General features: G+C 44.6%; 1 protein-coding gene across 1 annotated transcript in view; it reads right to left on the bottom strand.

Annotated features, from left to right (window-relative positions):
* myo15b (myosin XVB) overlaps positions 1 to 27,279 on the bottom strand; it is a 156,268-nt gene that overhangs the window by 63,825 nt on the left and 65,164 nt on the right. The window contains exons 22-29 of the mRNA XM_033043975.1: positions 24,733 to 24,806; positions 24,550 to 24,612; positions 19,265 to 19,322; positions 11,583 to 11,704; positions 6,066 to 6,161; positions 4,780 to 5,015; positions 1,012 to 1,175; positions 285 to 357 (exon numbers count right to left, since the gene is read on the bottom strand). Of these exons, the coding sequence (XP_032899866.1) occupies positions 285 to 357; positions 1,012 to 1,175; positions 4,780 to 5,015; positions 6,066 to 6,161; positions 11,583 to 11,704; positions 19,265 to 19,322; positions 24,550 to 24,612; positions 24,733 to 24,806 (886 nt within the window). The remainder of the gene's footprint in view (positions 1 to 284; positions 358 to 1,011; positions 1,176 to 4,779; positions 5,016 to 6,065; positions 6,162 to 11,582; positions 11,705 to 19,264; positions 19,323 to 24,549; positions 24,613 to 24,732; positions 24,807 to 27,279) is intronic.

Genomic DNA, 27,279 nt, shown 5'->3' with positions numbered 1-27,279 from the left:
ACTTGTATTTCTCAGTATTATGGAAAGCTGTTGGAATTATGTGAGCCATTGGGTATTATAATGCTGTTAACTCTGTTTCTGCTCAGTGTATCATTGCTGTGTGTGCCTGTGTTTGGAATGTTAGTATTTACTTTGTATATACAATACAATTCAATTTATATTCTTTTTTTATCTGACTGCACTGACTGTATCTATATTGAGTGTCTCCACTACATGTCTACACTGTTCTCTCCGTCTCGTGGGCACGTCCACACATTAGGTACCTTATTCACATTTTCACGTACCGGGATTTAAAAATCCAGTTTCCAAGTTCTTCTCCTGTTGTCCAGGACTCCACCTCTGTTGCAAATGTTTCATCTAGTGAGAGAAAATGAAATGAAATCCACCACAGATCTCTAACTGAACTCAAATTTCCAAACAGCCATGTGCAGGAGTGCTAAGCTTGTGTTTAGTGCCTCTTTAGACTTTTTACTTTAGACGTTAGAGGCAGAGGCCCTTCGGCCCACCGAGTCTGCATCACCCAACGACCACCCCGTACACTAGCACTGTCCTACACACTAGGGAAAACTTTAAAACTCCTTTAAAGCCCAAACACTATTGCTATGGTAATGATTTCAGCAACATTTCTACTCAGGAAGATCTCACAGACTGCAATTGCATCATTATCAGAATGTCATCTCCGGTCGATGAATGCGGTTCTTGGATGCAAGGCTTGTAAAGGATTGCGGGTGAGGAGAATCTTTACATTTCCCCTGATAATGCTGTATCTTTAATATCTATTGCTTGGTAAAAATTGAACACTTGATCACAATCTTATTTTCAAAGCTTATCCAAAGTATAGCAATGCATTGCAGCTTCTGGACTGAACTGAAAGGGTATCTAGTAACTTCTATCATAAAGAATATGGGAGTAGAGAAGAGAATTGCAAATTAACATTATTTTTAACCAAATAATTTACAAAATGCAACTTATTTCCAGCTGAGCCAATGATATAACTGTTCATGTAAATACCACGTGAGACATGGACATCCAGCACCATCTGTCCTCGCCGGTGGTTGGCTGTCCACTCCAGTTGGGTAGGAGGGAAGGCCCTGTTTTGGATGCTCTGCATGGCGCTGAGGGCTTTGTGTTGACAGACCGCTCTGTATTCTTCCATGAAGTGATCGGACACGTACCTGTGTGAGATCAATGTCAAGTTGTCATTCTGCAATTTCTGCAAAGCACCTGCACAATCAGAAAACCATTACCCGTTTCTTTAAGGTAATTACGACAGGGAATTAAACAAGTTCCATCACCAGCAACAATGGACAACACCAAATAACGTCAGGTGGGTACAGTGTGGATCACACATAGAATAAACCTATTTTTACTTTAATCATTAGACTTTAGAGATATAAATAATAGCCCTGTCCCATGGTACGAGTTCATTCCAAGAGCTCTCCCGAGTTTAAAAAAAAATCAAACTCGGGGTAAGCACGGAGAATGAACGTAGCCAGTACGTCGGAGCTTGGGGCCGTCTCTTAGCGGCTCGTAACGCTAACGGCAGGTACTCTGGAAGACTCGCTAACAGCAGGTAAGCACGGGAAGACTCGTGAAGATTTTTCAACATGTTGAAAAATGTCCACGAGAGCACCGAGCACTGATGAGTGGCCATGAGGACGACAGATGGCACAATGGGCTAAGTGTTCGGCTGGCAACCGGAAGGTAGCTGGTTCGAATCCCGCTTGGAGTGCATACTGTCGTTGTGTCCTTGGGCAAGACACTTCACCCACCTTTGCCTGTGTGTGTCCTTGGGCAAGACACTTCACCCAACTTTGCCTGTCTGTATGGAAGTAATTGTGTGAAGCACTTTGGGGTCAATGCAAGTTGACTAAAAATGTGCTATATAAATAAAGACATTATTATTATTATTATTATTACTCATTGGTTCTGAACTTAAAGAAAGGTAACTTTGAGGGTATGAGACGTGAATTGGCCAAGATTGACTGGCAATTAATTCTAAAAGGGTTGATGGTGGATATGCAATGGAAGACATTTAAAGACTGCATGGGTGAACTACAAAAATTGTTCATCCCAGTTTGGCAAAAGAATAAATCAGGGAAGGTAGTGCATCCGTGGATAACAAGGGAAATCAGGGATAGTGTAAAAGCGAAGGATGATACGTACAAATTAGCCAGAAAAAGCAGCATACCGGAGGACTGGGAGAAATTCAGAGACCAGCAGAGGAGAACAAAGAGCTTAATTAGGAAAGGAAAAATAGATTATGAAAGAAAACTGGCAGGGAACATAAAAACTGACTGCAAAAGTTTTTATAGATATGTGAAAAGAAAGAGATTAGTTAAAACAAATGTAGGTCCCTTGCAGTCAGAAACAGGTGAGTTGATCATGGGGAACAAGGATATGGCGGACCAATTGAATAACTACTTTGGTTCCGTCTTCACTAAGGAAGACATAAATAATCTGCCGGAAATAGCAGGGGACCGCGGGTCAAAGGAGTTGGAGGAATTGAGTGAAATCCAGGTTAGCCGGGAAGTGGTGTTGGGTAAATTGAATGGATTAAAGGCCGATAAATCCCCAGGGCCAGATAGGCTGCATCCCAGAGTACTTAAGGAAGTAGCTCCAGAAATAGTGGATGCATTAGTAATAATCTTTCAAAACTCTTTAGATTCTGGAGTAGTTCCTGAGGATTGGCGGGTAGCAAACGTAACCCCACTTTTTAAGAAGGGAGGGAGAGAGAAAACGGGGAATTACAGACCAGTTAGTCTAACATCGGTAGTGGGGAAACTGCTAGAGTCAGTTATTAAAGATTAGGATAGCAGCACATTTGGAAAGTGGTGAAATCATTGGACAAAGTCAGCATGGATTTACCAAAGGTAAATCATGTCTGACGAATCTTATAGAATTTTTCGAGGATGTAACTAGTAGCGTGGATAGGGGAGAACCAGTGGATGTGGTGTATCTGGACTTCCAGAAGGCTTTCGACAAGGTCCCACATAAGAGATTAGTATACAAACTTAAAGCACACGGCATTGGGGGTTCAGTATTGATGTGGATAGAGAACTGGCTGGCAAACAGGAAGCAAAGAGTAGGAGTAAACGGGTCCTTTTCACAATGGCAGGCAGTGACTAGTGGGGTACCGCAAGGCTCAGTGCTGGGACCCCAGCTATTTACAATATTTATTAATGATCTGGATGAGGGAATTGAAGGCAATATCTCCAAGTTTGCGGATGACATTAAGCTGGGGGGCAGTGTTAGCTGTGAGGAGGATGCTAGGAGACTGCAAGGTGACTTGGATAGGCTGGGTGAGTGGGCAAATGTTTGGCAGATGCAGTATAATGTGGATAAATGTGAGGTTATCCATTTTGGTGGCAAAAACAGGAAAGCAGACTATTATCTAAATGGTGGCCGACTAGGAAAAGGGGAGATGCAGCGAGACCTGGGTGTCATGGTACACCAGTCATTGAAAGTGGGCATGCAGGTGCAGCAGGCAGTGAAGAAAGCGAATGGTATGTTAGCTTTCATAGCAAAAGGATTTGAGTATAGGAGCAGGGAGGTTCTACTGCAGTTGTACAGGGTCTTGGTGAGACCAGACCTGGAGTATTGCGTACAGTTTTGGTCTCCAAATCTGAGGAAGGACATTATTGCCATAGAGGGAGTGCAGAGAAGGTTCACCAGACTGATTCCTGGGATGTCAGGACTGTCTTATGAAGAAAGACTGGATAGACTTGGTTTATACTCTCTAGAATTTAGGAGATTGAGAGGGGATCTTATAGAAACTTACAAAATTCTTAAGGGGTTGGACAGGCTAGATGCAGGAAGATTGTTCCCGATGTTGGGGAAGTCCAGGACAAGGGGTCACAGCTTAAGGATAAGGGGGAAATCCTTTAAAACCGAGATGAGAAGAACTTTTTTCACACAGAGAGTGGTGAATCTCTGGAACTCTCTGCCACAGAGGGTAGTCGAGGCCAGTTCATTGGCTATATGTAAGAGGGAGTTAGATGTGGCCCTTGTGGCTAAGGGGATCAGAGGGTATGGAGAGAAGGCAGGTACGGGATACTGAGTTGGATGATCAGCCATGATCATATTGAATGGCGGTGCAGGCTCGAAGGGCCGAATGGCCTACTCCTGCACCTAATTTCTATGTTTCTATGTTTCTATTACCGTAAATCTCCTAATTCGAATTAGGGCAAACTTCAGAGAGCTCGTACCGTGAGACAGCGGTTTAACTTGGGAAAAGGTCCGTCAGCCCACCGAATCCGCATGACCAGCGTTCACCCCATAGACTAGCTACAATTAGGTACAATTTACAGAAGCCAATTAACGTACAAACATGTAAAGGGCTTGTTACTATGCTGTATCTTTCAATCAATCAATCAATCAATCAATCAATCATTCACCCATTGAGTTCTATGTTATCCCGCTTCAGGACAATTTACAGAGGCCAATTAACCTACTAGCGCGCACGACTTTCGGATGTGGGAGAAAACCGGAGCACTAAGAGGAAACCTACACGGTCACAGGGAGAATGTGCAAACTTCACACAGACAGCACCTGAGGTCAGTATGGAAGCCGGGTCGCGGGCTCTGTGAGGCAGCAGCAGCTCTACCACTGTGCTGAGATGTAGGTCCTTTAAAGCTTCGGTGAAGGACTATACTGGCAAGAGAATACTGGCCAGTCATTCATCCAATCACAGTAACGTGAGTGGTACAGTCAATGGCTACTCTTTGTACACTCCAGCATGCTCCACACACCACCCTCCCCCACGCCGGGTTGCCTCACTTGAGCAGGGGCTTCTCGAGCCGGGGCGAGGGCCGCAGGCAGCTCAGACAGGTGGTCATCAGGAGGCAGGCTCTCCGCCACTCCTCCATGTCCCGATTCTTCCAGGTCTGGTTGGCCACCTGGCAGAAGATCTCATCCTGGAGCCTGGGGTTGGATATTCCCTTCTGCACAATGAAATTCCCAAGGATGGTTTCCTTTCTGCCTTGGAGGAATTCCTCTTGTTGAAACCGTAGAACCTAACAAAGCAAGGGGGAAAACATCAAACGTGTACGGAATGCTAGGCACTGTGTGGTACCGATGAGAAAGATGGACAGAGTGCCACACTGCCATGCAGTCAAATTAGGGCAGTATAGCTCTGGGGTGTTGTTCATGGCTGCTGCACAAGCATCTTACTCCTGCAGACATTGTTTGTAACTAGGGACCACTATACTCCTGCAATGCTCCCCCATCTCTTACTTCATCCAGGAACTATGCATTCAGTTGCAACATAATGTTGTACCTACAAGAGTGTTGCTTGTGTTGTTATACGTCCCTTTCAGAGCTGAATGCAGAGATTGCACCTGGTAGGCTTCATTGAGATTTCTGCAAGAATCTGTATCTCTTTAGTGTTATTTGCAGCATCAAATTCTGCCAATGTTGTTTCCTGGACTTGCAGTTGAAGTTCCTGCTCCCTATATGACTATCTGTTCCACAGATGCTGCCCGACCTGCTTAGTTCCTCCACCTCCTCTCCCTTCATTATTGCTACAAATTCTGCAGTCTCTTGTGCCCCCAGGTTACCTTTTCTGTTCACCTAATCTTTGCATGTTTACCTTTGAAAGAGATAATGCATGCAGGTGAATGAAACAAAGCAAAGTAACAGGAGGCGGGTGTTTCAGAATCCAAGGTTGGTTTGGTATAAAGCATGGAAACAAGCTCTTTGACCCACCGAGTCCGCACTGACCAACGATCCCCCGTACACTCGTCACACAATAGGGCCAAATTACAGAACCCAATTAACCTATAAACCTGCACGTCTTTGGAATGTGTGAGGAAACCGGAGCACCCGGAGATAGCCGATACGGTCACAGGGAAAACGTGCAAACTCCATACGGATTACACCCCTAGTAAGGATTGAATTCGGGTATCTGGTGCTGTAAGGCAGCAGCTCTACTGCTGCGCCACCGTGCAGCCGGTGGGGACAATCCTGAAACGAAGGGAGGCAGGAATCATGAGAGATACTTGTAAAGAGTGGCAGGGACTCATCGGGCTGCAGGTTGACTGTGGACTGTGAGAGCTGGTACTCACCAATTTGAAGAGCTCCAGAGCTGCCTGTCGCTCTGCTCGTTCCAGTTGAGTGAATGGTTGATGCAGAGCATGGTCCAGCACTTGGAACTGAGGGACCTGGGCAAAAAATGGAATAAAATTCATCTCTTTTAGATTCCTATCCAACATTTGTTGCTCATTTCATCTCTTCCCTTCTAACTGTGGCCATTTGGCTATTTAGTTCTGGGAGCATTGCGATCATATCTTCACCAGTTATCTAAATGTATACTTTTGCTACAGCAGCAACTGAAAATTGCACTTCAAATGTTATATGAAGCATGGCCTTTATTCACTAAACCATCTGGAGAGCTATTAATTTCAATAACGCTTCTTCTGGTCATAAAGTTTACTTTAATGATCTTATAGATGTCTTATAGATCTTGCCCAGGGTAGGGGAATCAATAACCAGAGGACATAGGTTTAAAATGAGGTGGGAAAGTTTTACTAGGAACCTGAGGGGTAATGTTTTTTACGCAAAGGATGGTGGGTGCATGGAACAAGCTGCCGGATGAGATAGTTGAGGCAGGTACTATCATAACATTTAAGAAACATTTAGACCGGTACATGGGTAGGGTAGGTTTAGAGGGATATGGGCCAAATGCAGGCAGGTGGGACTAGTGTAGATGGGAGATGTTAGTTGGCAGAAGTGCCTGTTTCCATGCTGTAAGACTGTGACATAATCCTAACCAAATGCTCAGCATTGGCAATTGAGGTGCCACATCAGAATATTCTTTGAGAGCAATTTCTTCAGATCAGACTTGGTGGCTCTAAATATAAAGTAGGCAAGGACAAGCTACAAGGTGTCATTTCTAAATCCATCATTTTCTATCGAAGCATAAATTCAGTATATCTGTATTGACTCCAAAGTTTTACACTGAACTTGGCATTCAGGTGAGATCTTTCAAACTGCTGATTTTGTGATTGTAACTTTAACCTGATTGTCTTCAAAGCTATCCTTACCTACTGTACAAATGCATATTATTCCATGTTACAGATATAAGAAATTGATAGAAAATTTATCATTGGCAATAGCTCTTACCAACTACCACAACATAATCATACATTATATTTGGTACATTACAGTACCGCAAGTTCTACCTGCAATGTGCTGGAGCATCTCTGCCTGGACCTTAATCATACCTGCACTCGTGGGTAGTGCTCCTGGTAACTGATGCTCTCTCCTCCCAGGTTATACTGTCACAAGTCATTGATAGTGGCCAAGATTATTTTATAAGACTGTAGCCTAGTTCCCTTGTCTGCTGGTTCCTGCTAACTGAGGACTTAGTTTAGTTTGGTTTGGTTTAGAGATGCAGCATGAAAACAGGCCCTTCGGCTCACCGAGTCCACACCCACCAGTAGTCACCCGTACACTAGTTCAATCCTACACACTGGGCACAATTTACAGAAGCCAATTAACCTACAGACCTGCACGTCTTTGGAATGTGGGAGGAAACCGGAGCACTCGGGAAAAGCACACGCTGTCATGGTGAGAATGTACAAACTCCACGCAGACAGCACCCGTAGTTAGGATCGAACCCAGGTCTCTGGGACTGTAAAGGGCCTGTCCCACTTTCACAACCTAATTCATGACATTTTTTACTCGTGGACATTTTTCATCATGTTGAAAAAACGCCCCGACCTACTTGATGCCACGAGTACCTACGAATAGCATCACAACCTACCTACGACCTCCTACTACCTCCCACGACCTCGTGATGACCATGCTGCGAGTAAGGGCAAACTCGGCAGAGGTCGCGGATTAGGTCGTGAAGGTGGGACAGGCCCTTAAGGCAGCAACGCTACCACTGCCCCACTGTGTCTGGTAATTCCGACATTGGTGGTTCCCATGGCCACCTGACCAGTGATCTGTTTGGGTGGGACCAGTGCACCCATGAAGTGCGAGTGGCTTCTGGATCTACTCGCTGTCCAAGCCTATGATCCTTCAAAGGCAAATACCCTCACATCAAATGACTTATCCAGTCTACGCCCACAACCTCTCTGCCAACTCATGACTCTACCAGGCATCTTGGACATTTGGCATCCCAGCATTACACCTTTGATTCTTTTGCCTACACTGTGGTATGATTCACAGTGACTAATTAATCTCCCAGCACATCTTTGATGTGGGGGAGCAGCCAGGCTAAACTCATGTGGTCTCAGGAAGAATGTACAAACTCCGTAGAGACAGCATCGGAGGGCAGGAATGCACTGGAATGGATACAATTGTTTCTATGTCAACCCAATTAACAGTGGCTGCCCTATTTAAGTTTGATCATGACATGTGATGTCATGTTTACTTATTCACTGCATTTGGAAAACGCCAGGTTTCTGTCCACAAATAGAAGAAACATTTTTATTGCATCATAAACCATTTATTACATGTTTTATGGATATCACTGAAACTAATATGATGTTAAAGTACATTTAGAGTATTTCTAGAAATGATTGACTAGAATATCAGAGGAACACAACCTTAGAATGATTAGGCAAGTATTGGCTGCTCTGCTGGAGGTAGCAACATGACTGTTGTAATCAGGCAATTAAGATGTGGTCCATGTCTTGATTTCCCCATAATGTGGTCGCATTTCCGAGAAATGGCCAGCGTGCTTCCAAACGCAGTACAACGTAAATTACATTGCTCATGTGAGCTGACTGGGAAAAATATAATAAGTGATGGTTTGTCTTTTCTCATCTCCATTGTTTCAAACCACACCCTAATTTCCCCCTGACGGAATCTGTCGACGTGCTTAGCTCCTGTAGATTTGTGAGCAATAACTGGAATCTAAATTGCCCAATATATTTATTCTTCCATTTTTGTTTGCTACTCTTACTCTGAGTGATAATGGCTGCACTGGGTTTCACTGGGCTCGTCACCAGGAATAGGTTCTAATTGGACCTTCAAGGTCAGCATGGTATCAGACTGAAGCCCATTAACATTGGTGCCCAACTTGCCGTCCCCATCAAATTCCAATCCAGCAGAACTATAACGCCACATTTTCTACTAATACCACTTCACCACTAAAACGCTTACTTCTTAACTCAACTGTTAAGACCAGCCTCTTATTGACTATGTGCTTCATCATTTCCAACCCCTCTCATACTAAAAGACTTTTCACTGGTGCATCCAGGCACTATTTAAACAAAGAAACGAGAAACTGCAGATGCTGGTTTACATGAAAGGACACAAGTGCTGGAGTAACACAGCGGATCAGGCAGCAGCATCTCTGGAGGACATGGATAGGTGTTGTTTCAGTTGGGATCCTTCTTCAGACTGATTGTTGGGGGAGGGGAAGAAATCTGGAAAAGAGGAGATGCAGGATAAAGGGTGGCTGGGAGACACACCATCACCCTCTGTCTTCTATTACCAGGCCAGTTTTGGATCCAATTTAGACACAAAATGCTGGAGTAACTCAACGGGACAGGCAGCATCTCTGGAAAAAAGGAATGGGTGACGTTTTGGGTCGAGACCCTTCTTCAGACTGATGTCAGTGGAGTAGGCGGGACAGAGTTAGAATGTAGTCGGAGACAGCAAGACTGGTGGGAGAACTGGGAAGGGGGAGGGGATGGAGAGAGAGAGAGAACGCAAGGCTATTTGAAGTTAGAGAAGTCAATGTTCATACCACTGGGGTGTAAGCTACCCAAGCGAAATATGAGGTGCTGTTCCTCCATATGTGCTGGATCTCACTCTGACAATGGAGGAGGCCCAGGCCAGAAAGGTCAGATGGGGAAAGGGAGGGGGTGTTAAAGTGCTGAGCAACCACTTCCCATTGGATTCTCTGGGACCAACCTTCTTTGAACCTTATGGACCACCTTTCCAGTGGGACGTGTTAAATGTATCACTATAATTCATATTGACTTTGTCAGCTACATTGTACTTAGTTACATTCTAGAAAATCCCAATCAGGTTAGTCAGACAGGATCTCCCACCAACCAACCCCAACCTTTATAAGTGTGGATTGATCCTGCTGCTCAGAATTTTTTCCAGTTACTTCCTTACGACTGCCATAAATCTCTGTCTCAGCTGCTACCCTTCTTGAATAAAGAAACCAGGTCACTTGTACCCGCCCAGTGGTCAATTCACTTTAACTTCTCTGTCAGGGCTCGAGCTATCTCCAGCCTTGTTTCAAAAGGCAGCCTGGGATACATCGCAAAGTTCTTCCTTTAAATTTAACTTGCGCTAATTTATGCTTCAATGTAGTCCTCTAATATTTCTCCTGTATTCTAGTAAATATATTTTACTCCTCAATGAAGTTGCTTCCAATGCAGGTTTCCCAAGCTGTAAACAGGTGAGTGACAGGGTGCTGTCTGGGTACACTAGAGTCCTGGGTGAAGTGAACCCTTGGCCACGCTCTCATCTCGCTGCTATCATTGGGAAGAAGGTACAGGAGCCTCAGAACCATTATCGTCATTTTATTAAATCGTTGAAAACATTAGCGACGCAGTGGTGCTGATTTCCGACGGGCATACACTACAATGCTATGTACGACAGTGATCGCAACGTCTACTGAAGTAGAGAACGTTGGCTCGCTAGGAACTCATCCACCCTTTGACAGGTCTTGTTTTTGGTCCTGCTGGGGGTCCACAGCACCCTCCTCACCTGGCAAACCAGGTGGGGGAGATGGTTTAGTCACCGACTATCCGACCATGGAGCAGGTAGCACGGGATTACATGGTACCCGTGGCGGGGGGGGGGGGGGGGGGGGGGGGGGTGGGGGAACTCCCCCCAACCTAACTCTGAACCACCAGGTTCAAAAACATCTACTTCCCATCAATATCAGGTTGTTGAATTACCCTGTACAACCCTACCTCTGCACCAAACTTTGTACTGTTGAGGTTGCACTACATGCTTTCACATACTATTATGATCTGGTTTATCTTGAATAACTGACAATTTACTGTATATTAATTTATTGTGTTATTGCATATAATCATTGAAATGTTCCGGTCCCATTCATGTGACGATTGAACACTCTTGACTCTCTTGACATTGAGATCCACATCTCTTGTGGAAGTCATCTTTTCCAATCCCACTACAGGCAGCTGAAACAATGGAGATGACTTTTGCAATGGTCTAAATTTGGCAATGCTTGGTTTGTGGTCCATGATTCACTGAATGCTCTGTTTGGTCCCATTCATCATGGATAGTGAATTCTACAATGGTGTGAGCCAATAATATATCAGTAAATGGTCAAAATGTTCATATTGATCACGAGTGGTTGAAACAATTATCGTGAAGGCTTGCGTGCTTCTTTGTGTTGTACAATCCTCACGGGAGTTGAACCGCGCAGCTTGCCACATGAATCTCGACACCTGGACCAAGGGGTCAGGCCTTGCTCTATTGTAGTCAAGATTTGTGCGGGATTCTTGGTACAGTCAAACTCATCAAGCACTCACACAAACACTGGAGGTCCCAGTGTGGAAATCCTCCTCACCCCTCGCACAATATAAACCCCAACTCTGACTGCCGGTAAGTCTTGGAATCTAGAGTGTGTTACTGTACCTGGAAATGGTCATTGATGAATTTACTGAAGGGGTGGTCGTTCACATCTGCAGGGAGCGAGTGTTTGATGATCGCCTTAACCTGCGGTGGGGAAACTTCAGACACCTGATTCTCAAAGGATGCTGGAAAAAAAAAAACGCAGTCTCAGCAATAATATCAATGGTGCTGATCAAAGTATCCCAGCTGAGGATCACTGAAATGAAGAAAAAAGCATGGCAAAAATTCAAACTGTTGGAGTTCAATGAGTCTAGGAGCTGCTGAGGACAGACGACGTTTCAGGTTGGGACCCTTTTTCAGCTGCTGCCTGACTCACTGCATTCCTCCAGCTGTTTGTTTTTTTGCTGGAGATTCCGGCAATCTGCAGTCACTTGTGTAACCATAAAAAGCATGTCGTCGTGACACAAGGTCAAGGTATAAAAATAGTACATAACTCACTTCGGCACGGACTAGAAGGGTCGAGATGGCCTGTTTCCGTGCTGTAATTGTTATATTTCATATTCATATGAACACAAACTAAAAGCACCACACCTAGCAACTTGAACAGTGAATATGACTAAAATGGATGCCTAATTTTCCAATGAACCTTTCAACAAGAACACGGATATGTACTCCAGATATATTAACAGTCAATTCTCGAAATATAGAGACATTCATGTTCAAGATCTCTGGTATTACATGCACAAAGCATACTGAAATTACAATCCCTTTATACACATACCAGCAAATGATTCAATAAACTGACACTCTGTTCCTGAAATATATACATTCCACACACAAAATACACAAATTTGTTTGACAAATCAAGATACAGGTTATTCCATATATCAACAGTTTTATATTTCCCAGATACACAGACATTCATGGAGGGCATTTTCAGTCTTTTTCACAGGGTTGGGGAATCAAGAACTAGGGGCATATGATTAAGGTGAGAGAGGGGAAAGATTTAATTTGAACCTGAGGGGCAACTTTTTCCACGCAGAAGGTGGTACATAAATGGAACGACTGTCAGAGGAAGTGGCCGAGGCAAATACAGTAACAACGTTTAAAAGACATTTGGACAGGTACATGGATGGGAAAGATTTAGAGGGATATGGGTCAAACATGGGCTAATGGGTCTTGCGTAGATGGGTAACTTAGTTGGTGCGGTCAAAATGAGCTGATGGGGCTTGTTTCTGTGCCGTATGACTCAATGAATCTATTCTTGCCCAAAATACACTGAAATTCTATTCCACAAAAAAGTAGGACACTTGCACTCCAATTCCTACCACATCTCAAATAAACTGACATTCCGATGATAATAAATAATAACAAATAACATTGGCACTCCTTTCCCCAAATACAGTTCGTTCCATTTCTCGAATGTACCAACGTACCAACTCCATTCCATAAAGATACTGACATCTATTTCCTAAATACATTGATAATCCAGTACACAGCTACACTGATGCTCCATTTTCCAAACAGGCTATTTCCTGGATGCAACTGCTAGACTAGATAAAGGAGAACAGGTGTATTAGGTGTAGCTGGTCCTTCAGAAGACTAATATGTTTCTATATTAGAGGTTAGTGTGTGAAATTAAAGCACACGGTATTGAGTTATATTTATAGAGCATAGAAACAGGCCCTTCAGTTGAATTAGTCCATTGCAACCAAGTTGCCTAACCGAGCTAGTTCCACTTGCCTGTGCCTGGAACAGGCACCTATCCAAGCACCTGTTCAATCGGCTTTTAAATATTGTAATTGTACATGCCTCTCCCACTTCTTCTGGAAGTTCGTTCTCGATGTACACCACTCTCCGCGTGAAAAAATTGTCCCTTGGGCCTCTTATAAATCTTGCTCCTCTCACCTTAAACCTAAGCCCTCTAATTTTTAGACTCCCCTACCCTGGGGAAAATATTGTGGCAATTCACCTTATCGATGCCCCTTATAATTTTATAAACCTCTATAAAATCACCCCTCAGCCTCCTACACTCCGGGGGGAAACGACCTAGCATATCCAGTCTCTCCCCATAATTCAAACCTTCCAGATCTGGTAACAATTTCATAAATCTTTTTTGCACCCTTCCCAGTTTAATGACATATTTTCTATTGCAGAGTACTTCAAATGTAGCTCTACCAATGGTTTATACAGCTGTAACATCACAATCTAATTCCTGTACTCAATTATTTGGCAGACAAGTATGCCAAACACCTTCTTGACCACCCTGTTTACCTGTATTGCCACCTTCCTGAACTTATGTACCTGCACCTTAGATTACTGTAAAAGTCCTGCCCTTGTATGCCCGATCAAAATGCAACATGAATGAAACTCCATCAGCCATTCCTCGGCCCATTGACCCAGTTGATCGATCAAGATCCCGTTGTAATCACAGATAACCTTCACTGTACATTATAGAACCAAGTTTAGTGTCATCTGCAGACTTACTAACCATGCCACTTATAGTCACATCCAAATCATTAATATAAATAATGAACAACAGTGAACCCAGCACTGATTCGTGTGGCACCACATGTGACAGGTCTCCTGTCTGAAATAAAACTCTCTAACAACACCCTCTGGTCTACCTTCAAGTCAATTTTGTATCCAATTGCCTAGTTCACCCTGGAACCCGCGTGTTCATGCGGTAATATACTAGATAGGGAATTTGCTGATAGACAGGGCCTTTTTCTAGTGACCGGTGGGGTGCCTCAAGGATCAGCGCTTGAGCTGTAGCTATTTACAATCTTTTATCAATGCTTTGGATGAGAAAATGTAAAGTAGCATCTTCACGCTTGCAGGCAACACAACACTTTGGGGAGGGGCGATGTGAGATGTGATGAGATTACAAAGAGGCTCCAAAGTAATTTAGACAAGTTGGGTAAGTGGGAAAATGTACGGCAGATGACATTTAACAGATAAATGTGAGGTGGTGTATTTTGGTTCTGAACACAGAAAGATTATATCAGAATGGTGAATGGATTGGGAAAAGCAAAGGTGTAGAAGCAAGCTTTTCATTGTATAAAAAATGTACAAAAAGTTCCACATTTGCATCGGACAGAATACTGTCCGATGCAAATGTGGAACTTTTTGTACATTTTTTATTCCGTAAATAGTTGACTTGGATATAAATGTTGGCCTCCCTGAGCCAATACCCTTAATGAGTGGCAGCACAGGATGGCACAGTGGTGCATCTGCTAGATCTGCTGCCTCAGAGCTCCAGACACCTGGCTTTGATCCTAATCTCAGATGCTGTCTGTATGGAGTTTTGCATCTTCTCCCTGTGACTGCTTGGGTTTCCCCTGGGTGCTCCAGTTTCCTCCCACATCCCAAAGACATGCGGTTTTGTAGGTTGATTGGCCTCTGTAAATTAGCCCCAATGTGTTGGATCCATTAGACAGATTCACTGGAGCACAGGACAATGAGAAGGGGATCTCACAAAAAACGTACAAAATTCTGATGGAACCAGATACAAGGGAGATGTCCCCAATGGCTGAGATGTCCAGAAGCAGGCCCACAACCTCGTTATATGGGCTGTGCTGTAGAAAACCCAGGGGGGGCACAAACTGGTGGATTTCCCACAACAAAAGGCAGTGGAGTCCAAATTATATATTCAGCAAAGAGTTCATATAGTTCTTCATGCCAAAAGGACAAAAGGACATGGTTGAAGGTGAGAGGTGTTGAACAGTGCAGAAAACCCAAAGGACTGAATGACTTCTATCTGTCTCTAATTTTCATGATTCTGTTTTCAAATACATTGAGAATTATATTTCCAAAATTCACTGCATTTCTGTTTTCCAAATACATGATCAGTAAGGGCGTCAAAGGTTACAGTGAGTAGGCAGGAGAATGGGGTTGAGAAGAAAAAAATAGATCAGCGATGATCAAATGGCAGAGCAGAGTAGATGGGCTGAATGGCCTAATTCATCTCCTGGCCTTATGGTCTATGGTCTTATGGTCCACATAGATATTGGTTTCTCCAGACACACTAACGTTGTACTCTCACATTCAGTAATACCACATTTTACAATCACACTGAATTTAATTTTCAAAATAAGTTGACATTCCATTTGAGAAATACACTGACATATCATTCTCAAAATTCACTGAAATTCCATTCTCCACGTACAATAATATACAATGATAGATTCCTCGAATAGACGCAGATTCCGTTTTCCAAATTGACTGCCATTTTATTCTCTGAATATATTGCATTTCCAAAATATAGAGATATTTTGTCCTCCAAATACACTGATAGTCCATCCTTCAAATTCACTGACATTCTCTTTTTTTTTTTGAATGCACACAGCACTCACAAGAGAATGAAGTAAGGATACTAAAATAAATAAATGGATGTGACCCAACAGACATTATAGATTTAGGTGGCACAGCTGGTATAGCCACTGCCACTGAGCTTCAGAGATCTGAATTCCATCCAGACCGCTGGTGCTTACTGCATGGAGTTCGCACATTCTCCCCGTGACATGCCTGTCTCTCCCCTGGGAGCACCAATTTCCTCCCACATCCCAAAGATGGGCAGGTTGGTAGGTTACTTGGCCATTGTAAATTGTAGGTTAGTGTAGAGTCTGGTGGAAGTTGAAGAGAAAGTGAGTAGAATAAATAATTGGATTAATGTAGGATTGGTGTAAAATAGACACAAAATGCTAGAGTAACTCAGCGGGTCAGGCAGCATTTCTGGAGAAAAGGAATAGGTGATACTCTGGGTCGAGACCCTTCTTCAGAGGCATCACCTATTCCTTTTCTCCAGAGATCCTGCCTGACCTGCCGAGTTACACCAGCATTTTGTGTCTATCTTTGGTGTAAAGCAGCACCTGCAGTTACTTCCTACACATTTAGAATTGGTGTAAAATGGGTACTTGAGGGTGTATGCAGACTCAATGAGCTGAAGGGCCTGTTTGTTTGCTGTACATGTCTCTGCCTCGATGACGTGATTGCAAGATTACCAAAGGTGGGAACTGATCACTCAGAGGTAATTGACATTGCAGGAGGTGGTGCAAAAAGGAAAAGAAGGCGGGGGTTGTTCTATTAATATAGGATGAGATCAACGTGGTGAGGTGATATTGCATCAGATCAAACTGCAGAATCAGTTTCAGTGGAGATAAGAAACAAGAAGGAAAAGATATCAGCGGTGGGTGTATGGTTTATTGATCCTTAATGGGTTGTAAATCGTTTGAATTCCAATTGAAACAACTGTTTCTCAACCCCTGGAAACCACAAGATGCTGGTTTACAGAAGTATTTGATTGTCCTTGCAGAATGTTAGCGGGTTATGCAGTCATTAGGAAGGCAGGTTGGACTCTGGTCTCCAGTACGATCGGTGTGAATGTAAAAGGAGCGAAGTTCTGCTGCAGCTGTTGAGCCATATCTGGGATACTGTTTGCAGATTTGGACTCACTGTTTAAGGAGGAATATATTTCTATCAGCAGCAATTCAGAGAAGGCTCACAGAGAATGTTCCTGCGGTGATGGGTAGGTTTATAAAGAAAGGTTGAGCATGTTGGGCCCTTATTTGAGAAGAATGTGGGGTGATCTTTTTAAGGTGTATATGGCTCCGAGAGGGATTGGCAAGGAGGGTGCTGAGAGGACAATCCCCCCAGTGCAATAATCTAGAACTAATGGGGTATAGTTTCAGAAGAAGAAGCCACACATTTTGAGATTTGATGTGAAGAAATTTGTTATCTCAAAGGGCCATGTACTCTCTTATTTTGCATAGGCATTTTACATATTCGAGGCCAACACAGACAAAGTGGACTTTACAGTTGCAGAGAACAGGATCATACTGAATGGTGAAGCAGGTGCAAAGCATGGTATGGTGTTTTGCTGCTCCTAGTTTGAATGTTCTTAATCATAAATAATCATTGCCACCGTGTTACAACCAAGCAGGCCAAAATTAACTGGGAATATTGTATCATAATCATAATAATCATAATCATACTTTATTAGCCAGGTATGTTTTGCAACATACGAGGAACTTGTTTTGCCATACAGTCAAATCAATAAAAAGACACACAACAAAACTCACAAAATACATTTTAACATAAACATCCACCACAGTGACTCCTCCACATTCCTCACTGTGATAGAAGTTGAAAAGAAAGAAAAATGACAAGAAAAGGAAAACAACAAATAGATCTGATAAATAGATAGATAGATAAACAAACAAACAAACAAATAAATAAATAGATAAATAGACAAATACATAAATAAATAGATGAATGCTGGAGGAACTCAACAAGTTACGCAACGCCTATGGAGGGAAATAAGGCGATGTTTCGGATCGGGACCCTCCTTCAGACTGATGGAGTAGAGGGGAGAAAGCTGGAAACGTGAAGTGAGGGGTGTGGCAAAGCCTGGCAAGTGAGAGATGAGGGGGGGTGATTGGCAGTTGGACGGAGTAAGTGACAAAGGCTAGAGATGAAATTAAAATAAAAGTGAGTCAGAGATGGAAAGGAGTGAAATGTAAAGCTGGACGGGTGGATATGGGTGGAAGAAGATGGGAGAGAATGAAATGGAGGAGACAAGACTGTCAAGGTATGTGGTGCCGTGTAGAAAGATGTTTCTATTTAGTTCTTCGTGCACCATCCTTAGTTAGGCTCACTAGAACATTTTAGACAGCAGATGGCAATCAGCCATTGGCTGTGCTAATCCAGTAAGTCCGGGCCCAGAGACAGGCATTGTTCAGGTGTAGGTCAGTAGAAATCAAGTGGTTTTTATTGGTAATCAGGTAATTTCATGGTCACCCTTACTGAGACTTCCATCTGACAAGTCTTTTCTTAACTGTTTTCTTAAGTTCCCCAGATGCCGTGCTGGGATTCAACCTTATCTCCAGATGACCAACGCATATTTCTCGATGCACATGCAGTAGGAGCAGCAGATGTGGCTGAGTGGACGTATGAAGGAGAGGAGGGCTGCCCTTGGGAATGGAGATGAGAGCGTTGAACATCGCTGTTGGGAGCAGGGGTGACCAGAGAGGCTGCTGGATGAAGGGAGGAATCAGGAACTGGACAGAGGAAGATGTTTGGGATGAGATGGACATGATTATTGAATTTTTAGACAGGAAACCGTGAGAAAGCGACGAATTACAAGACGTTTCACATTTGGTTTCATCTTGCAGTTAGGTATCTGTGGAGGCAATGCATAGGTAACATTTTGGTTCGGGACTTAAGGATCAAAAATCTAAATTCCAGAATCTGCATTTGTGATCTAGTCATAGAGCACAGAGGCATACAGCATGGAAACATGCTCTTTGATTCAACTTGTCCATGCCAATCAGGTTTTATTAGAGACTAAACAGCCTAACTGCACCATAATGGTGGCGTCAAAGAGCAATTTTTACCAATTTAGCATAAATTGGCACAGAAATATTTTTAATTTGGGCCAACGCCACCAAACACGACATATGACAATAAAACATTCTTGTTCTTGACTCCTGAACCGGAATGTCACCTGTACATTCCCTCACGGATGCTGCCTGACCCACTGAGTTACTCCAGCACTTTATGTTTTGCTCAAAATTCCAGCATCAGCAGTTCCTTGTGTTACCACAGACTCTTCTTTGGTAGTAAAGACCAGGTAGAATGCATCAGCCGACAGCCTGGGCTGAATTGTACGATACTCCCATCTAAGTACAAGGGGCATCTCCCCCAAACATTCACACATCATTCTCACTGCACACACACACACTTACCGTCAGGAAGCTGTAACAGAGCAGCCAGCTCCGCTGGGATCTCAAGCAAGCCAACATCCTGTAGAAAGAAAGGGAGAGCCATTAGACTTTAGAGATACAGTGGGGAAACAGGCCCTTTGGCCCATCGTGTCCGCACCAATCACCCAGTACACTAACACTATTCTACACACTAGGGACAATTTGCAATTTTACCAAAGCCAATTACCCTACAAACCTGTACGTCTTTGGAGTATGGGAGGAAATCAGAGCACCCAGAGAAAACCTATGCGGTCACAGGAAAAATGTACCAACTCCGAGCACTCAGCACCCGTACTCAGGATTGAACCTGGGTCTCTGGCGTTGTAAGGCAGCAACTCTACCATTGTGCTGCAGTGCTGCACATTAGCTGATGATGCATATGACAGGATGTAACCCCCTCCCCAACCTGTATCCAGAGCATCCTTGGAGATGAACAGTGATGACTGGTCTGGTATTTAGGAGTGTCTCATGGAAATGTTGTTGATATAGGGACGGTGGTGTTCTGATTGAGTTTATTCACTCCTACCTAACATGGTACTGATAATTATTCCCACTGGGTATAAGTATAAGATCAGCAAAGTTACATATTTGATCACATTTTATTTTGGGATTTTCACAGCCTAATGGGAATTACACATCACAATTATATCACTTGCATGGATTTCCCTGGAACTTCAGAGACTGGAAATATTTCAAATTATGAGAAGCATAGAAAGGTTAGACAGTCTGGGACTTTATCCCAGGGTGGAATGTCGAAGACTACAAGACTACATTTAAGATGAGAGAGGCAAAGTTTAAAGATGTGCAGGGCAAGTTTTATTTTTAACACAGAGTGTGGTGAGTGCTTGGAACATGCTGCCAGGGGTGGTGGTGGTAGCAAACATGATACGTAGTGACATTTAAGTGGTTTTTAGACAGGCACATAGATACACAGGGATCACGCACAGACAGAGAAGATTAGTTGAACTTGGCATCATGTTCGGCACAGACATTGTGGGCCAAAGGACATATTCATGTGTTGCACTGTTCTATGTTTCATTTATGATATCATTTTCTGCCTGATCATTGCCAGCCGGAAACCTTGCTGATAATTCAGCACATCTGTTCAGGTCAGTTTGGCTGGGGTGGTCTTTACATCAGACGATTATTCGATGGATAGAAACTGTGCCACATTGTCCTGATCAGTTGGGCTCCCAGTTCCCTGGCTGGTTCAATGCACTGATCTGACACATGCAGTCCAGTTACAATTGAGTACATCTGAAATAAAACAAGGCACGTGAATCTGAAACAGAACAGATTACAGCCGGGAGTAGGGCCAGGGAGTAAGAACAGGAGAGAGGCTGGGAATAGGAGCAAGAGTGAAACCAGGGTCAGGAAAGAGGGAGAACGTGCAAACTCCACACGGACAGCATCCAAAGTCAGGATTGAACCCGGGTCTCTGGTACGCAGCTCTACTAGCTGCGGCACCCTCGACTCTCACTTGAGTTCTCCACCCCACTCCGACCTCTCTGTCTGCAGCTTCCTGCACTGTTATCATGAGACTCAACATGGGCATGAGGGGCAGCACCTCATCTTCCACCCGAGCACATTGCAGCCTTCCAGACGCTGTACTGAATTCAACAATCTCTCCATCAGGAATTACCAATTCTGCTCCAAGATTATCTGACTATAATAGTTACTCTGTGTTTCTCTCTCCTGGTTCATTGCTTAATAGGTTCTGTGATTCAATTTTTCTGTTTTCGGTTTCAATTCCTCGCATTGGCTCACATTTTACACACCCCTTTGTTCTCTCTCCTTCTAAGCACCCTCATTAATCTATCAGCGAGTTAAACAAACATTATGCTACCATGGCAAACTTGACCTCACCCTATAGTCGACATTTCCTTGTATCTCTCCTCTCTTCAACGTAAAATTAACTCGTTTACTCACCTTCCCAGTTCTGATGAAAGGTCTTTGAACCTGAATCATTAGTTCTGTTTCTCTCTCCACAGAAGCTGCCTAACCTGCTAAGTGTTTCCTGCACTTTCTGTGTTTAGCAAAATGATAAATTGCTGGAGGATCTCAATGGTCAGTCAGCATCTGTAGAGGCAGCAGATGGTAAATGTTTTATGTCCCTGCATCAGGGACATAAAACATGTAGAGAGGAGTTAGATGGGTATGAAGAGGTGGGGGGGATGGAAGGGCTGGCAGGAGATAGGTGGAAGAAGTGTAGTCCAGATAGCCATGGGAGTCAGTGTGTCTATAGTGGATGTCGGTCAGTAGTCTATCAAGGTGTGGAGACATCGAGGGGCCTTCCAACCTGTCCCTACCTCTATATTTCCCTCCGTCTACCTGGTCCAACCTGCACATCATTCCCCTCCGCACCTGGTTCCACTTACCGCCTGCCAGCTCCTACCTCTTCCCTCCCTCTCTGCTCTGGCTCTCTTCCCTCTGTACTCTCAGTCCTAACCATCTGTTTATCTTCACAGATGCTGCTTGACCTGCTGAGTTCCTCCGGATTCCATGGTTTACAGTCTTTTGTGCCTCAATTTTGACCCTCCAATTACTCAAGTGCACAACCAGCATGGAGCCCAATCCTGGAGCTCACAGACCAGGCCAAGGAGAATCTAGAGTTTAGAGATACAGCGTGGAAACAGGTCCTTCAGCCCACCCAGCCTATGCTGGCCATCAAGCTTCTGGTTTGTTTAGTTTGGTTTGGTTTGGTTTAGTTTAGTATAAAGGTACAGCATGGAAATAGGCCCTTTGGCCTACCGAGGCCATACCGACCATCAATCACCATCACAGTTGATAGACTACTGACCGACATCCACTATAAACCCACTGACTCCCATGGCTATCTGGACTACACTTCTTCCCACCCTGCTTCCTGTAAGGACTCCATCCCCTACTCCCAATTCCTCCGTCTATGCCGCATCTGCACCCAGGATGAGGTTTCACACCAGGGCATCGGAGATGTCCTCATTCTTCTACTATAGATGAGGCTCTCACCAGGGTCTCTTCTATACCCCGCAACTCTGCTCTCACTCCCCATCCCCCCACTCGTAACAAGGGCAGAGTCCTCCTTGTCCTCACCTTCCACCCTACCAGCCGTCACATACAACAAATAATCCTCCGACATTTTCGCCACCTCCAACGGAATCCCACCACTGGCCACATCTTCCCATCTCCTTCCATGTCTGCTTTCCGCAGAGACCGCTCCCTCTGTAACTCCCTGGTCAATTCATCCCTTTCCACCCAAACCACCCCCTCTCCTGGCAGTTTCTCATGCAACCACAGGAAATGCTACACTTGTCACTTTCCCTCTCCCCTTAACTCCATTCAAGGACCAAAGCAGTCTTTCCAGGTGTGGCAGAGGTTCACCTGCACCTCCTCCAATCTCATCTATTGCATCCGCTGCTCTAGGTGTCAGCTGCTCTACATCGGCGAGGCCAAGTGTAGGCTTGGCAATCGTTTCGCCCAACACCTCCACTCGGTTTGCAATAACCAACCTGATCTCCCGGTGGCTCAACACTTCAACTCCCCCTCCCATTCCGCATCTGACCTTTCTGTCCTGAGCCTCCTCCATGGCCAGAGTGAGGACCATTGTAAACTGGAGGAGCAGCACCTCATATTTCGCTTGGGCAGTTTACACCCCAGCGGTATGAACATTGACTTCTCCAATTTCAGGTAGTCCCTGCTTTCTCCTCCCCTTCCTAGCTCCCCCTCAGCCCACTGTCTCTGCCTCTTCCTTTTTTCTTCCCGCTCCCCCCCCCCCCCCCCCCCACCCTCACATCAGTCTGAAGAAGGGTCTCGATCCGAAACGTTGCCTATTTCCTTCGCTCCATAGATGCTGCCCCGCCAGCATTTTTGTCTACCATCAATCATCCGTATACTTGTTTTATGATACCCCTACTTTTGCATCCTACACCCAAGGGGAAATTTACAGAAGCCAATTAACTTACAAACCTGCACTTCTTAGGAATGTGGGAAAAGACCAGAGCACCTGGAGAAAACCCACAGGCGGAATGTGCAAACTCCGCACAGACAGCACCCGTCATCAGGATGAAACCTGGGTCTCTGGTGCTGTAAGGCAGCAACTCTACTGCTGCGCCACAGTGCCGCCCTGTACTCTAACCTTGAAATCACCCAGGAGAATCAGATTGATGCTTATTTCCCACAGCCACTTCATTGCCAGGATCATAATAGGTACAATCCTTGAAAGGTATGATTGGCAAAGAGGGAGTAAGGAGAACAAACTCTCAAGGGTCCTCTCCTTGCAAAGTCTAGTCCAAACCAAAATCCAAGAAGACAAGGAGCAGACCTGATGGCAACATCCAGATCCAAGCACTAGGTTACATCAAAATCGTGCAGCACATTGCAAGGACGACCTGATCAATGACGACATGACAAGTACAATTGACGGCTGGATTCCCATCACTGCCAAACCTGCTGTTATCTCGATCAATTGCCCCCCAAAATAACCAACTGCCCACAAAGGTGGTTGATCATGGATAAAGTCTCACAGAAAGCCCAACGACACACAGCCTACAAGAACTACAAAAGCTGGACTGCCCTGAAGTCCTCATTAACGTCCATGAAGAGACTGCTGTCTTCTCTATAAGAAAGCATCAGGACATCAGGACTGTTTTAATGAGAATGAGGAGGAGATCCAGAACCTAATTGACAACAAAGGCATGGCGTTTCTGGATTGGGGAACGAGACCTGTACAGGTGCCAATGCCTGAGGTCCAATGGGATTTGTACTACTTCAGATTCCACCATAACCTTTACACTATTCTGTTTTGCCCTCTTAATTATACTTGCCGTTTACGCGATGAACTTCATGTGAAGTAGGAATTTCATTGCACCCTGGTATATATGACAATAAATTAACCTGAATTTAAATCTGAATCTGAACTCCCGAAGAAGAGCTGAAGGGTGGGAGAGTGCAGGAGTTCCAGCAACTCACTGGAACCACGGCAAGTGTAGTAATTCACCACTCTCAAGGCTATCTGCAGCCCAGGAACTTGTGGCGCCTTGCACCAGGTCACGGTTCCACCTTTTACTCAGTGCCACTTTCCAGCACCAAACCCCACAGTCTTTCAATTTCCTTTCCTCTCGAAAAATCTACCAACCTCAGGGTTGAAAATGCTCAGTGATTGAGTAGTTAATTCCAAAGATTCCTTGCTCTCTAATTGGATTATGAAATGTCTCCTCATTTTATCTCATCTTGCTTTTGAATAGACATTTATTACTGCTGAGAAAGAATGGAGACTATACAGGACTCACCATGCCCACCGCTCCTCCTTGTCTCTTGCTCCTTGTATCCTTTGATTCCACGGTCTTGATCAACTAGGACAAAAGCCTCAAGTATCAGACTCTCACGTATCCAAGTGCCCCCACCCACTATTTCCTGCTTATTTGTTCAACCCCTCCGTGTCCCACCCCTTTTGCCACCGCCCTTCCATTCACCTTGGGCTTGCCGACACTGTCACTTGGACATCCCCCCTTCAGCTCCTGGGAGCCACTGGCCACGGCCGTTCGTGCTGACCACAATCCAGTGCCACACCCCTCCCACCTGAGACTTTGACAGACTATCCCACTGTAGAATGCATTATGCCCGAGCCTGATCCCCGCTTTATTACCTGAGTGATCAACTTAGATCATGACATCCTTCTTGTCGACTCAGAGACAATAAGACATATTACAGGCTCCTTCTTCTACTGAGACCATCGACTCACCTAAATCAGATTGGGATTTTCCTGTTGTGTTTAAGTTAATAAATTTCACAGGGCATAAGCAGGGACAGATTAAATCCAGATGGTGTCCCTGCCTGGTTCCACTCAGTTTAAACTTGTCTCTTACCAACTCTGAAAATGAAAGAAACTAAGGGAACAGACCCGGGACGTTTCTCTCTCCACAGAGGCTGCCTGATCTGTTGAGTATTTCCAACATTTCCTGTTTTTGTCCCATCTTCTTTGAACTATTCAAGTTCTCAAGCTACCTCTCGATCTATTAGCGAGTCGCTTATAGATTGTTCTAATGAATGGTCCTGTATCAAACGCCATAAATAAGTTCAGCATATCTCTTAATACGCACTCGGGCCCATCAAACACAAGCCTTCCATAAAGTTCCTGCTCTGTTGTTTAAACGTCAGTTAAACAAACGCAACGATTAATTTGTTCTGGACAAAATCCAGTAAAAGGCGACAGCCCTCGACTCAGTTCTCCCAGCCCCTAGCAACACAAGCATCAGGTCTCAGACTCCAATTACCTGATTCCTCCTCTTTTACCGCTTTAATGAAAATTCATTCAGCTTGGACCCAGCCGGGCAATTAATTCCTTCTGTGCTTTGCTTCAAGTCAGTGTCTGTGGAAGAAGTGCAGGATGACATAAACACTGCCTTACTGTATCAAAGTCCACTCGAGAAAGGGAAAGCGAGATTAACTGCAGTTGAACTTTGTTCGGTTCGTGCTGGCGCTGCATCATTTCAGGTAATTGGAAACAAACAGCTTCTCAACAGACTCTGCCCTGCCAGAATGCAATGGCCACTCCCCGAGCCGGAGTAACAGAGGTGGGGCCACGAACCGTTCACCCGCAACAGAACTGTCACGTGGGTGAGGGATGGTCCACTGGCATCCCTGCAGTGTAGACCATCTACCTCGACTCCGCTGCCTGCAAGCTGCTCCCTCCCGCTGTTCCCTGTATCAGGCCCCCTTCTGCCACTGTCCAGGAGCTGAAGACTGTGGCCGAGTTACTGGATCCAGTTCCACAACAAAAGGTGCAAAAGTCAAATGATTAAATAAATCTGTAGTTGCTATTGTATTGGCATTGGTTTATTATTGTCCTGTGTACCGAGTTACAATGAAAACTCTCAAGGTAGAGCATCCATGCGTGATACAATTGTAGTAGAGTGTTACAGCTATAGACTTTAGAGATATATCGCAGAAACAGGCCCTTCGGCCCACCGAGTACGTGCAGACCAGCGACCAACCCGTGCACTAGCGCTAGCATACTAGGGACAATTTTACAACTTACCAAAGCCAATTAACCTACAAATCTGTACATCTTTGGAGTGTGGGAGGAAACCAGATCACCTGGAGAAAACCCACGCGGTCAGGGCGAGAATGTACAAACTCTGTACAAACAGCACCCGTAGTCAGGATCAAACCCGAGTCTCTGGTGCAGCTAGGCAGCAACTCTACCGCTGTGCCACTGTGCCGTCCCGAAAGCTGCAGAGGAAATGTAGATAAAAGAATGCAAGGGTCACAACGAGGTAGATTGGAGGATCAGGAATACATCTTAGCTCATAAGTGGTCCGTGCAACAGTCTGATAACAGTGGGGAAGAAGCTGTTTCTGAATCTGGTGGTACATGCTTTCAAACTTTTGTACCTTCTGCCTGATGGGGGGAAGATGAGGGTGTGAGTTGTTCTTGATATGTTTCCAGAGGCAGTGTGATGTGCAGATGAAGGGGGGAGGGGGGGGGGGGGTGGGGGGGGTTGCTGGTCATGATAGACAGGGCTGCATTCACAATTCTCTGTAATTCAGTCAATTTGTGAACCAGGTGGGCCACCATTAGTGGCCAATATGTGAAATTAGTTTCTTAACTCAGCAGTCTAAGGAAATTTGACACGTCTCAATGTTGTCTAAAGAAGGGACTCCACCCGAAACGTCACCCATTCCTTCGCTCCAGGGATGCTGCCTGTCACGCTGTTATTACTCCAGCCTTTTGTGTCAGGTCCTAAACCTGGTGGTGAGAGACCACACTGCAGAAACCATTGGCATGGTAACAGTTCTGCCCAAGACCTATAACAAACCACAGGTAGACCAATAAACAGTGTGTCTGTTGATTCAGAGACCTCAGATTTTTTGATTACCAAGTGGGAATTTGTGAATAGTCGAACGGTGAATCGGAGTTTGGGTACTTGTGGTAGTGCCCATGAATCAGAACTATTTCCTCCCACACAGTTCTTTGAGCCACGCACCCATAATCATATTGATTCCCAAATCTTATTTATC

The sequence above is a fragment of the Amblyraja radiata genome, chromosome 26, assembly GCF_010909765.2.
Source record: "Amblyraja radiata isolate CabotCenter1 chromosome 26, sAmbRad1.1.pri, whole genome shotgun sequence".
NCBI lineage: Eukaryota > Metazoa > Chordata > Chondrichthyes > Rajiformes > Rajidae > Amblyraja > Amblyraja radiata.
The sequence above is the reverse complement of the archived record's forward strand: the minus strand, read 5'-3'. Positions and strand labels throughout refer to the sequence as shown.